A 12,704-nucleotide genomic window follows, 5' to 3' on the forward strand; every position below is an offset into this window, starting at 1 on the left:
TTTTTCCGTTGCCTCTGCAACAGAGTTCGGACCTGTTTTGTGTACCACGGGGGATCAGTTCCATCTCTTACCAATTTATGAGGTATGGATCTCTCAATTGCTGTTGCTACTGTATCTTTGAATTTGAGCCACATCTCGTCTACATTTGCATAGTTAGTTCGGAAGGAATGGAGATTGTCTCTTAGGAAGGCTTCTAGTGACACTTTATCCGCTTTTTTAAATAAAATTATTTTGCGTTTGTTTCTGGTGGATTTGGAAGAAACGGTATTGAGCCTAGCTACAACGACATTGTGATCACTAATCTGGACCTGAAGACTTGCCCGTATCAAGCGATTTGAGTTGCTTCGCAACCCCTAAGGTATCTACTTCTAAGAAACTCATGCTAGCAGCTGTTCGTGTTTCAAATTCTGGAATATTCCATTCATCTTCCCTGGTGACGGAATTTCGGAAAACTGCGTTCAATAACTCCGCTTTAGTCTCTATCAGCTCTGGATTGTTTGTGGCTAAGAGGTCAAGTGTGTTTTCGCAACTATTTATAATTCGCGTGAGTTCGTGGACTAGTTGCTCGAAATAATTTTCGGAGAAAGCATTTAGGACAATCTCGGAAGATGTTTTCTGCCTACCACCGGTTTTGAACAAGTATTTTTGCCAACATATCGAGGGAAGGTTGAAGTCGCCACCAACTATAACCGTATGAGTGGGGTATTTATTTGTTATGAGACTCAAATTTTCTCTGAACTGTTCCGCAACTATATCATCGGAGTCTGGGGGTCGGTAGAAGGAGCCAATTATTAACTTAGTTCGGCTGTTAAGTATAACCTCCACCCATACCAATTCGCACGGAGTATCTACTTCGACTTCACTACAAGATAAACCACTACTGACAGACACAAACACTCCACCACCAATTCTGCCCAATCGATCTTTCCTGAACACCGTCTGAGACTTCGTAAAAATTTCTGCAGAACTTATTTCAGGCTTTAGCCAGCTTTCTGTACGATTTCAGCTTCTGTGCTTTCTATTAGCGCTTGAAGCTCAGGGACTTTCCCAGCACAACTACAACAATTTACAACTACAATTCCGACTGTTCCTTGATCCAAGCACGTCCTGTATTTGCCAGGCACCCTTTGAGATTGCAGCCCACCCCGTACTTTCCTGAGGCCTTCTAACCTAAAAAAACCGCCCAGTCCACGCCACACAGCCTCCGCTACCCGTGTAGCCGCCAGCTGAGTGTAGTGAACTCCTGACCTATTCAGCAGAACCCGAAACCCCACCACCATATGGTGCAAGTCAAGGAATCTGCAGCCAACACGGTCGCAAAACCGTCTGAGCCTCTGATTCAGACCCTCCACCCGGCTCTGCACCAAAGGTCCACAGTCGGTTCTCTCAACGATGCTGCAGATGGTGAGCTCTGCCTTCATCTCGTAAGCAAGACCGGCAGCCTTCACCAAATCAGATAGCCACTGGAATCCAGAGAGAATTTCCTCAGATCCAAAGCGACACACGTCATTAGTGCCGACATGTGCCACCACCTGCAGCTGGCTGCACCCTGTGCTCTTCATGGCATCCGGAAGGACCCTTTCCACATCAGGAATGACTCCACCCGGAATGCACACGGAGTGCACACTGGATTTCTTCCCCTCGTTAGCCGCCATATCCCTAAGGGGCCCCATTACGCGCCTAACATTGGAGCTCTCAACTACCAATAAGCCCACCCTCTGTGATTGCCCGGACCTTGAAGACTGAGAATCATCCTCTGAAACAGGGCAGGCAGCTGCATCTGGCTCAGCCAGAGACAATGCCTGAAACCTGTTTGTCAGACGCACCGGGGAGGCTTTCTGATCAGCCTCCGGGGACGTCTTTCGCTGCCTGCCACGCCTTGGAACGACCTCCCAATCAACCACAGGCGAGGGCTCAGCCCCACTGCAGGCAGCAACTGGGGCAACCACAGCGGCAGACCGATCTGGGGACAGACGGGACGAGGTTGAAATCCCCGTGATACCCAAGTCCGGCTCCCCACAGTGGTGCCCATTGGCAACAGTCTCAAGCTGCGCGACCGAAGTCAGTGCCGCTTGCAGCTGTGAGCGAAGGGATGCCAACTCAGCCCTCATCCGAACACAGCAATCACAGTCCCTGTCCATTCTAATCGATGTTGAATAACAGTTACTGAAACACGAGTCAATGCCTAGATAACGCAAGGGAAACACGCAAAGAATGTATTAACTAACCTGTACAAATGCCTAACGACTGTGCTACACTCTGCCTGAATTTACGATTACAGTAACTAAAACTCGAAATTACACCTCCTATACTAAACTCACGCGCAATTTAAGTAAGAATCTACGAAGTAAACACTAAAGCGCGATGCTACAACTCTCAAATACTATAATACGCCCGAAATTTATGAATTAAACAACGCAAGTACCCAAAAACACGCAAAGTAATTAAGAATTAAACTATGTAACAAATAAGTAAGCTAGGGGTATACGACTTGCTGCTGCAGCTGCTTATCCAACGGCGGCAGGGAGCACTACTACATTTCCTCTATATATCTTTTATGGTCCTCGTCATCTTCAGTTTCCCACCGCTTTCTCGATGCTCCATTTTTTCTTCTAACTGCTTGGATTGTGGTATCATCCCACCAACTTGTCTGTCTTACTTTTTCCTTTTCAGATGTTTTACCACATACTTTTTGTGCTCTTACGACTAAAGTGTCTTTGAATAAACTCCATTCTTTTTCTACATCGTAGAAAACTTCTTTTGGAAATTTTTGTGTGATTAATTCTCTATACTTCTCAGCACTTTCGCTCTCCTTCAGTTTCCAATCCCATATCCTCATCACTTTCTTCTATTTTCTATTTTTCACACATTGATTCATTTTCCATTGTCCCACCAGTAATCTATGGTCTCCTTCTACACTCACATTTGGAATTACCTTCACATTTGTTACTTTCTCTTCCCATTCCCTATCTCTAGAATATAATCAATTACACTCTTGGTTCTTCCATCCCAACTGTATCTGGTGATAACATGACTTTCTCTCTTCATAAACCAACTGTTTGCTATTTTCATTCCATTCCTCTGGCACAAATCCAGAAGTTTTTCCCCTTCTTCATTTCTGCCTCTATATCCAAAACATCCCAATACTTGCTCAAACCCCTTTCTGTCTTTGCCTACCTGTGCATTATGTTATTCTTTAACTCATTTTCAAAGTCCACCTTCTCTTCTTCACTACATTCCACTTGAGGTGCATAAATCTGGATAACTTTTAGTGTTTCTTTTTGGAATCTCAGGTTTAAGATTACGATCCTTTCTGATATATATATCACACTTTCAATACAGTTTTGTACATTCTTATTCACCATCACTGCCACACCATTTCTTCCACACCTATTATTCCGCACTCCAGTACAGTTTTCCTCCTCCTCTCAAATTCTTCTCACCTTTTCCCTTCCATTTCGTTTTGCTTAATCCCAAAATATCTAACTTTCTCTCTGTTAGTACATCTGTCATTTCTTCCCTTTTTCCACTGTGGGTTAGTACATTAAGGGTGGCAATATTTAGGTTATTTTTTAGTCCATTTGGTTTCATGTTCTTGTCCTGATGAATATCATCAGATCTCCCATCATTTGCACCAGTACTTGGAGAAGTAGTTGGGTCAAATCCTGAGTGGTTCATTCCGAGGCTCGTCTGTGTTTTGAAAGCAATATATGAAGACTTTCCTACTGGCTTGCTAGGCCGAACGCAAGAAAAGATTTTCTGTTGGGGTTGTCTCCCTTAACCTTTGGAGTTTCTTCTCCATCACAAGGCAGTGGTTCCCTTCTAATTTAATCTCCAGAAAGGAGGGTGGCCTCATCTGCCAGTTCGCTGTTCCGTAGTCTTTCCTCTACGCCATCACTGCCATTAAGGTCTTCACCCGTAACCCTGGGCATGTGTTCTGTGTTATACCCCAGGGGATTGGGTCCCTGCCTGAACTCAGCCATCGTATCACTGCCTTTGATTGTGGCACCATACACAATCATTAACCTGGCTCCAGGAAGGTAGGGTCCCCTTCCCTATTCTTCCACTGGGGTAATTCCTGTCTGGCGCATCCATGTCGCAGGGGTGGGCATCCTACACTTCAGTAAGTGGCAAGAAGTAACTGGGATAACTTTCCTAATTATTGAAACTTCCTGGCAGATTAAAACTGTGTGCCGGACCGATACTCAAAATCGGGAACCTTTGCCTTTCACGGGCAAGTGCTCTACCAACTGAGCATCCCAAGCACGACTCACGACCCGTCCTCACAACCTTATTTCCAAAAGTACCTCATATCCTACCTTCCTAACTTCACAGAAGTTCTCATGCGGAACTTGCAGGACTAGCACTACTGGAAGAATGGGTATTGCAGAGACATGGCTTAGCCACAGTTCTCCTGTGAGTTTCTCCTGCAAGTTTCGCAGGAGAACTTCTGTGAAAGAAGGTAGGAGACGAGGTACTGGCGGAAGTACAGTTGTGAGGGCGGGTTGTGAATCGTGCTTGGGTAGCTCAGTTGGTAGAGCACTTGCCACGAAAGGCAAAGGTCCTGAGTTCGAGTCTCGGTCCAACACACAGTTTTAATCTGCCACAAAGTTTCAAAATCAGCACACACTTCGCTACAGAGTGAAAATTTCATTCTGGATACCTAATTATTATCTGGAGCTGTCATAACTGATTATGAGTGTCATCATTTATTTTAATAACAACAGACACCGTGCTTCAACTGTTCACTGTAATGCACACTGCAACTTCTATTAAACTATTTGGCCTTGCATACATACTCACCATACAGTATTTGTACTTCCATGTCAATAAAAGCTTATTTTTAACTGGGATACAAATACTGGGGTTCAATATTCTTACTGCTATGGAAATAACCCTTCCTGTCATTGTAACAATTTCAGAACATATTATCCTTTCTTAATTCTGATTAATGTGTAATTTGATGCTCAATCCTCAGTCACAAAAATATTGCATAAATGAGTTGACAGTCAATCTGTAGTTCAGTTACATGTCTTGGGTGGTATTCTGTGGCACTACACTAGATGGAGAAAATTAATAGCAGCAGAAACTTCTACCACAATAACAGAATTACAAATTAGTTTACAAACGCAGAGGATCTACAATGAAGATTTATTTTTATGGTGTACTAATAGAATTTTCACATGCTTTCAAAACTTTCTGCCCCAGTTTCAAGAACTAAATTATAAATTATGTTTTGATTCACAGTTCAGAGGAAACACTGCTAATTTTCTGAACTAGTAGATACCAGAATGTTAGTCAGACATCTACACTAATGGCACAATTTAGCAGATACTTGAATTGGCTATTAATTATAATGACATACTAAACTCTGAATTGCACAAAATGTGGGGCTATTAGTACCATCAGTACTCTTAGTTTGTCCATGGGGATAGCCTCAGAGGTTAATATCAATTCCCTTCATATAATAAATATTTCACTTGTAAAATTTAGTCAACACATGATGTTCCAGTACAGTACATATTAGAAGTGAGACAGAATGTTAGATTTGTTTCTCAAGACATACAATACTGTCATACATCACCTCTGACCTTTCTGTACACCAAACATGCCACCAAGTGACACATGCACAAGATGGGGTCATGTAAAAACCAATCAGTATTCTCCACACTTTTAGAAATTATGGACTTACAAAAGAGGAATTTGACAAGCAATGTCCCAAAGGCACACCTGATTCAATGCAATCATATATGTACATGAAATCTGCTTGTAGGGTGTTGTGGTTGATTGGTAGCAATATCAATACATTATTGCATTACTATTATTAATGTGTGATGTAAACTTAAAACTTTTCTAACAGTCACTTCATGAAACTGAATTTTTTCTGTCTGAGGTTGAGTGCAATGATCTCTCATTTGGCTCTCCACGTTATATCTACAGTCACCCTTTAACTGAAAAAATTTAACTTAGATGAGGAAATTGGAAAGTGTGTGTGACACAGACTAAACAAAATCTGTTGAATGAATTACGGCTCTATCAGATTCCATAAGATATATGAAATAGATGTGGACATAACTACCAGTAAGATACAACTGGAAGTCCAAGACTATTGATTTTCTGCTGCTGTCACACTTACAATTGAATTTTGGTACCTTCACAGGGCCTGTTTGCCTGTATTAGATTATGCCAGTTTCGAGCAAAATCCACTGTGGTCATAATTTCTTTCAGCCGACTATTCACCATCAAAGAGGTCTTACCAGGAACTGAGAGACTGTAAAGTTTTACTGCCTAGAAAACCACTGTCTTTTCTTTAGTGCACCATCCTCAAAATGTTGGTTCATCCACTATTAAACCCCTTCTTCAGATCTCTTGCATCATCCTACACTTCTTGTATCTGTAAAGACATATAACTTTCTTTCTCCACTGATGTCACGAGAGCCAGACCAACCGTACAGAAGGCGGCATGTTGTCAGTAGAAAAGCAGTAACACCAGAAAGGGTCAGTCAGAAGAGCTCTGTCACTTTGAATGTGGACTAGTCAGTGGATGTCAACTGAACTGCATCTGCATCTCCATCTCCATGGCAGAGGATACACTGTACTACTACTAGTTATTTCCTTTCCTGGTCCAGTCAGATATGATTTGTTCTGTGAATTACAATAACAAGTAGTAATCCTAAGAACACACATTATAAGCCAACATTCAATGAGCATACTACTTCGTTCCCCTTAAAACCAGTGCAATGATTGCGCGACCGAAGCTGCAGAGCAAGGGAAAAATGACTGTCTGTCTCTATGCCTCTGTATTAGCCCTAATTTCTATTATCTTTAAATATCCACCAGTGACATTTCAACCCTTCTAAAACTGTTCAAACAGATTGTCGGTTATATGATTGTGAAGTGGAAACATATAGGAAGGAACACAACTAGCCCAAGCAGACTTCATGCACTAACAGACAGGGACCTTGGAGCCCTGTGGAGGGTTACTGTAAATAATCACACGAAATCAGTGGAGGGAATCACTTGTGAGTTACGGAGTGCTACCAGCAGTCCATCTAGCACAATCACTACGTGCAGGGAGTTAAAAAGAATGAGGTACAAAGGTCGAGCAGCTCCTCGTAAGCCACTTATTTCTGTTGTCAATGCTTTGTGATGCTTGATGTAATTTAAAGATTGATGCCACTGAACAGTGGATGATTGGAAACAAGTTACTTGGAGTGCTCAGACACATTACCTGCCACAACATGCAGTGTTAACAGTAAAGTATGCAAGAAACATTGTTGTTATGGTATGACAGTGTTTATTGTGGTTATGATGTGGTAGCCTTATTGCACTGGCAAAAATGCTAAATGTGGAAGGATATGAACACATTTTACAGCACTGTGTACTGTGCTCAACAGAGACACAGTTTGGAGATGATGGTTGATTATATCAGCATGAATCTGCACCCTTCCACAAAAAACTTTCTACGAAGCAATGGTTTTTGGACAGTAACAATCCTAAAATGGACTGGCCTGCCCAGAATACTGACCTCAAGTCAATGGAACACCTTTGGGATGAGTTAGAATGTTGACTTTGCTCCATACTCCAGTGTCAATGTCACTACTTTCTTTGGTTTGGGCTCTTGAGGAAGAACGGGTGGCCATTCCTCCACAGACATTCAGACACCTCACTGAAAGTGACCCCAGCAGAGTTAAAAGTCATCATAAAGGTGAAGGGTGGGCACACCCCATATTAATGCCTATTAATAGGTGTCCAGACACTTTTGATGAGATAAGTGTACATCAGTATGCTGCAAGCCAGAGTACAGCATGTGGCAGAGATACATAAAGTACAAGTATCTTTCAATGATTTTTTAAATTAGCGTTGGCAGTAAGGAATGACTTATGCTACACTTGGCCCAAATTTCTGTAACTTCAATTTCACGGTCATTATGTGTGTTTTAAGATGGATGAAGCAGCATGCTCGTTTGTCACTGGCTAATAATGTATGCTCCTAGAATTATTATTTGTTATTGTAATGCACAGAAAAAATCATATTGTTTTAACTTCTAGCTGCACAGCAAAAATTCTTGTCAAGTACAATGGCTCATTGCTGATGAAAGGGTCAAACAGTATTTCCCCCCCCCCCCCCCCCCCCGCCCACCACCACCACCACCACATCCCCTATTTGCTAGCATGAGACTACAACTACGACGAGGGTCAGCCACCATTTTTGCACCAAAGTAGTTTCTCTGACAACCGGTAGGACCTGTATTTTGCAACTTTCATGACGTGACCTATATATACACAACACTGTCTCAGAGAGAATAATATATTGAGTCTTGTATTTTAAGAATTCTTCAGTCCAACCTCACATCTGTACCAATATACTATAAGCACAAATTTTGTTCACTCAGTGGAATGGTACTGAAAATTTCCAGAAAGTCTGTAACTACATCATCTTGTGCTCTGCTCTCGATAGTTTTCTTGATCTCGTAGATGTAAATGTACTAGGGTTTCACGTGATCAGTGCTTGTGGATTCTGTACTGATTCCAACAAAAGAAATGTTGGGTTAACTGAAACAGTTATGATCCATAAGTAAACAGCAAATGGGTGTTCTTGCTGTAGTCTTTCCACTCTTCACTCAAGAAATGCACCTGCATGGTATGTAACTTCAACACCACTCTTTTGTACTGTGAGACCAACCACTTATTATATTTTCCAAAATATTACTGCTTATTTCAGGGCAGTAATAAAGAAAATACCAGTCTCCTTCAACTGACGTTGCCAAATAGCTGACACACTCAATCTGGATGTAGTTGCATGAACCACAACCAGGAAGTGCATCGATGAGCTGTTGTGAATTGAAGTTATCACCAGAGTATTCAACATGCCAGAAGTTCACTCTGAAGAAATTTGTAAATCTTGAGGATCATGCCTGTGATCTGAAATGTCATTGAATTTGCGGTTCTGGAATGACGAATGTGGACGAGACTGTATCTATATTTTTACGCAGATACTCAATAAATGAATACACTACATTTTTGAAGATTGAAGAGCAACCAAGGATGCAAAGACTCAGAGAAAGTTTCTGACTGAATGTCAACAAATTCAGTGCAAATAGTGCTTGAGAAACAAGGAATTAATTCAACTATGTTAGTAAAGTGGAGCTCACAAACACCGATGCTGCAGTTTACATTAGACTTACCCACAATTTTTACAGGGTTTCCAGACCATGAACTAGGAGAACACAAGTGTACATGTTTATGGAACACATGTAAACCACATTTATTTTTCTGCTGCTGCTGATGATGTAATATTTACCTCCAGTGAAGTAAACAATGAATGGAAGAACTTATTTATTTACCTCCAGTGCAATAAACAATGAATGGAAGAACTTATTAGAACAAGTTTGAATGTAGGCCTGAAAATCAATTATAATGAAACTAAAATAGTGTGTAATCAATACACTGAAAAGAAAATCATATAACTTTATAGTGAGGTCAAGGAACCAGCTGAGTATTTACAGCAGCTGAAGACAACAATTTGATGACCAAAAAGAAATAAACAGATAAGTATAAACAGTCTTGCGTGCTTTTGGTAGATACTGTTGTGCTGAATTGTCTATGGATGAATAAATAAATGAAATGAAATAAAATAAACAAAGGAAAGTTTACAATCAGTGTGTCAGAGTGTCTTACCAGTCTGGATTTACGGCACGGAGTCATGGACTTTTGATCTATTAACCATTCAATAACTATCGGTTGCTCGGCAGTGATGCCGAGATGCTTGTTGATGATTACAAGAGAGACAGAGAAACAATCATGTGGATTATGGAACTGGAGTGGAAGACGTAATAGGACAGTAATGAAAGTAATGTTGGGTTGGGTTATGGCTGCCATATGTCATGGTTTCTCGGAATTTGTACTTGTGTTGAGTGCAACTGGTGGTATCCTGAAAGGGGGGGGGGCAGGGGGAAGGGAGAGTGGGGGGGGGGGCGTGTTGTACAACTGTCTGGGTAAACCTTTTGTGTCTGCAGGATTTCGATTGATTACAAATAAACAGATTTTAATCAGTCTCAGTTAAAATTCAATAAATGACTGGCACATAGGTAGTTTAATAATTGTCAACGCGATAGGGTCCGCAGCGGCTATAAATTTTTTGAACGATTTCTTGAAGTCTTCAGCTGCCATTTTCTTAATTTCCCAACCAGAATCATTAGTTGCGCTGCGTTCGCGTCTGTTTGTATTGTGCTGTAGCCAAGGAGTTTGCTGTACTGCCTTGTGAGTGTAGGCGCGCCTGTAGTTTTGCATGCCAGTTTCCTACCACGATTCACTAACGCAGCTGTGTTAGTCTTACTGCTATAAATGAGTCTCACAATGCACGTGTTTTCCAGGCATCGGCCGATTTACGTCCCTGCCTCACTATTACATAGTGCCTACGTTGTGTCATGCGTCTGCTTTTTGTGAAAACTGGCCAGAGCAGTGTTGAGGTGACCACACTGGCAGTCAGTCAGCCGTGTGTGTGCCTGTCGTGTGTAGGTCAGTTGGGATACCACCGGCAGAGCCTTGCAGATGTCAGACCCTGTGACTACAGTGGGAGACTTCTGATGTATACTTGGCTAAGCACCCTGGCTCTGTAACCTTCACACGAGATACTTGAAAACGGCCTAAGGCCAAAATTGAACAATCGTACAGGAAATTAAGAAAATGGCAGCTGAAGGCTTCAAGAAATCATTGAAAAAATAGGTAGTTTTGTTTATTTTATTTTAAAAACCCAACATATCTTTGACAGATGGTATGTGTCTGGGAAAATAATCACGTCTGACCCAAATGTTCGGGATTTTCAAAGTTTCCATCCGGATTCAGCAATTAAAGTGATGGCAGACCAAGGTTGGGTAGGATATGAAGCCAAGTGAATGGATGGTAGAGGGATCAAGGAAGTACGTTGGTTTTCGTGTGCTGGGGGAAAGGGGGGGGGGGGATTCGAAGTCCTAATGGGAAATGGTGGGAACATGCGGAAACAGCTTGGATAGGTATGACTGAAGACATATTTAAAAAAAAAAAGTTCCCAAGGTGGCTTGTATCCAGCAGTGGACATCATATGACTTGCAATGACAACAGCCTTCTAGATCAAGCTTTGCATACTTTTTTCGACACATTTTGTTCATCTCAATTTTAATATCCCTAAAATAAGTTGGACTAACTTCAAACTGACAATGTCTGAGGAATTACTAGTACCACAGAGTGTTATTGTTTCGAACTAGCTTTACACATTTTCAATGTTATGTATAGAAGATTACTGTCAACTATGAGTATGCCCAAATGCATCATTTGGTCTTTTGAGAGCACAATACTCGTAAAGAAACCTCATAAATAATGCTGTTTTCCTTGTTATCTTGTTTCATTTGGACCTAAAATGAAGTATTACAGTAACATATTTATTCAGAACAATAAATCGTCCAACAACAGGAGGCAAATATAGTCTTTGTACAGTAAACTATTCATACCCCTCCATGATCGAATAACTGAAAATATCGGGAGCGCAACTGCCCCTCCTGTTAATTGCAGGACAATACTATACGAAGCTGATCCGCATGGAATGTGGTGAGTGAACATGTGGCAAAATTAATTGCATTTGCTTTCCGAACCACTTGTATGATGGAAAAGAAGGGAGGAAATTAGATGTGGTCCTACAAAATATACCTAAAAAAGTTGCTTAAAAACAATAATTCGGAAATGCTGATAGAAAAAGGAGATGAGCAAAGAAAGCAACTAAAACGGAGATGCTTACATTGCATATGCCAACAGCGCCAGATGACGTTGTTCAGCCGTATTTTGTCCTTCCAGCGAAGACGAATCCCCTTGAAACGATTCCATTTCGGCGATGTCAACTTCTGCCTGCAACAGAGTAATAACAATGTCAAACATCACTACACCTACCACACCAACGCTAATTAACAAAAGTACGGTCATGTGAAGTATCAAACGATATTTGTAACTGGAATGAGGATCTCGGATGGTGAGTCATCGACAGAAGGAGAAGCGTGGCAGAGAAGTGTGCTGGTACCCTTGTTGTTCATGCAGTACATTAATGACCTAGCATATAATATTAAGAATAACGTCGTATTGTTTGTAAATGACGCAGTTATCTTCAATTACGTGCTTTCTTGCAAAAAACTGGACAAATACAGAATAAGATTATGATAAGATTTCAAGGTGGTGCGATGATTGTTGCAAATGTTCAGAAACTTAAAACCGAGCTCTTCACAAAACGGAAAAACACAGATAACCACAATATTAATGTGTCACAATAGTGATCAGTCAACTCAGAGGTAATGAGGTATCTTAAAGAGAATGACGCTCCTCAATGCCAACCAGCATGGATTTCGAAAACATCGATCATGTTGATTTCCGAAAAGCATTTGACTCAGTACCACACCTACGCTTATTGTCAAAAGTACTACCACAACGGGTATCAAGTGAAATTCGTGATTGGATTGAGGGCATTTTGATAGGAAGAGCCCAGTATGTTATCTTGGATAGAGTCATCGCCGGCCGGCCTTTGTGACCGAACGGTTCTAGGCGCTTCAGTCCGGAACCGCGCGACTGCTACAGTCGCAGATTCAAATCCTGCTTCGGGCATGGATGTGTGTGATCTCCTTAGGTTAGTTTGGTTTAAGTAGTTCTAAGTTCTAGGGGATTGATGACCACAGAGGTTAAGTC

The 12,704-nt window shown here is 41.5% G+C and overlaps 1 protein-coding gene across 2 annotated transcripts in view; it reads right to left on the reverse strand.

Moving 5' to 3' along the window:
* The window catches only part of LOC126251169 (MLX-interacting protein), a 420,910-nt gene that overhangs the window by 199,516 nt on the left and 208,690 nt on the right, over positions 1–12,704 (reverse strand). For both annotated transcript variants that reach the window (XM_049951617.1, XM_049951618.1), the window contains exon 2: positions 11,773–11,879. In XM_049951617.1, coding sequence (XP_049807574.1) covers positions 11,773–11,879 — 107 coding nt within the window. The remainder of the gene's footprint in view (positions 1–11,772; positions 11,880–12,704) is intronic.

The sequence above is a fragment of the Schistocerca nitens genome, chromosome 1 (assembly GCF_023898315.1).
Source record: "Schistocerca nitens isolate TAMUIC-IGC-003100 chromosome 1, iqSchNite1.1, whole genome shotgun sequence".
In the NCBI taxonomy this organism is placed as follows: Eukaryota; Metazoa; Arthropoda; class Insecta; order Orthoptera; family Acrididae; genus Schistocerca; species Schistocerca nitens.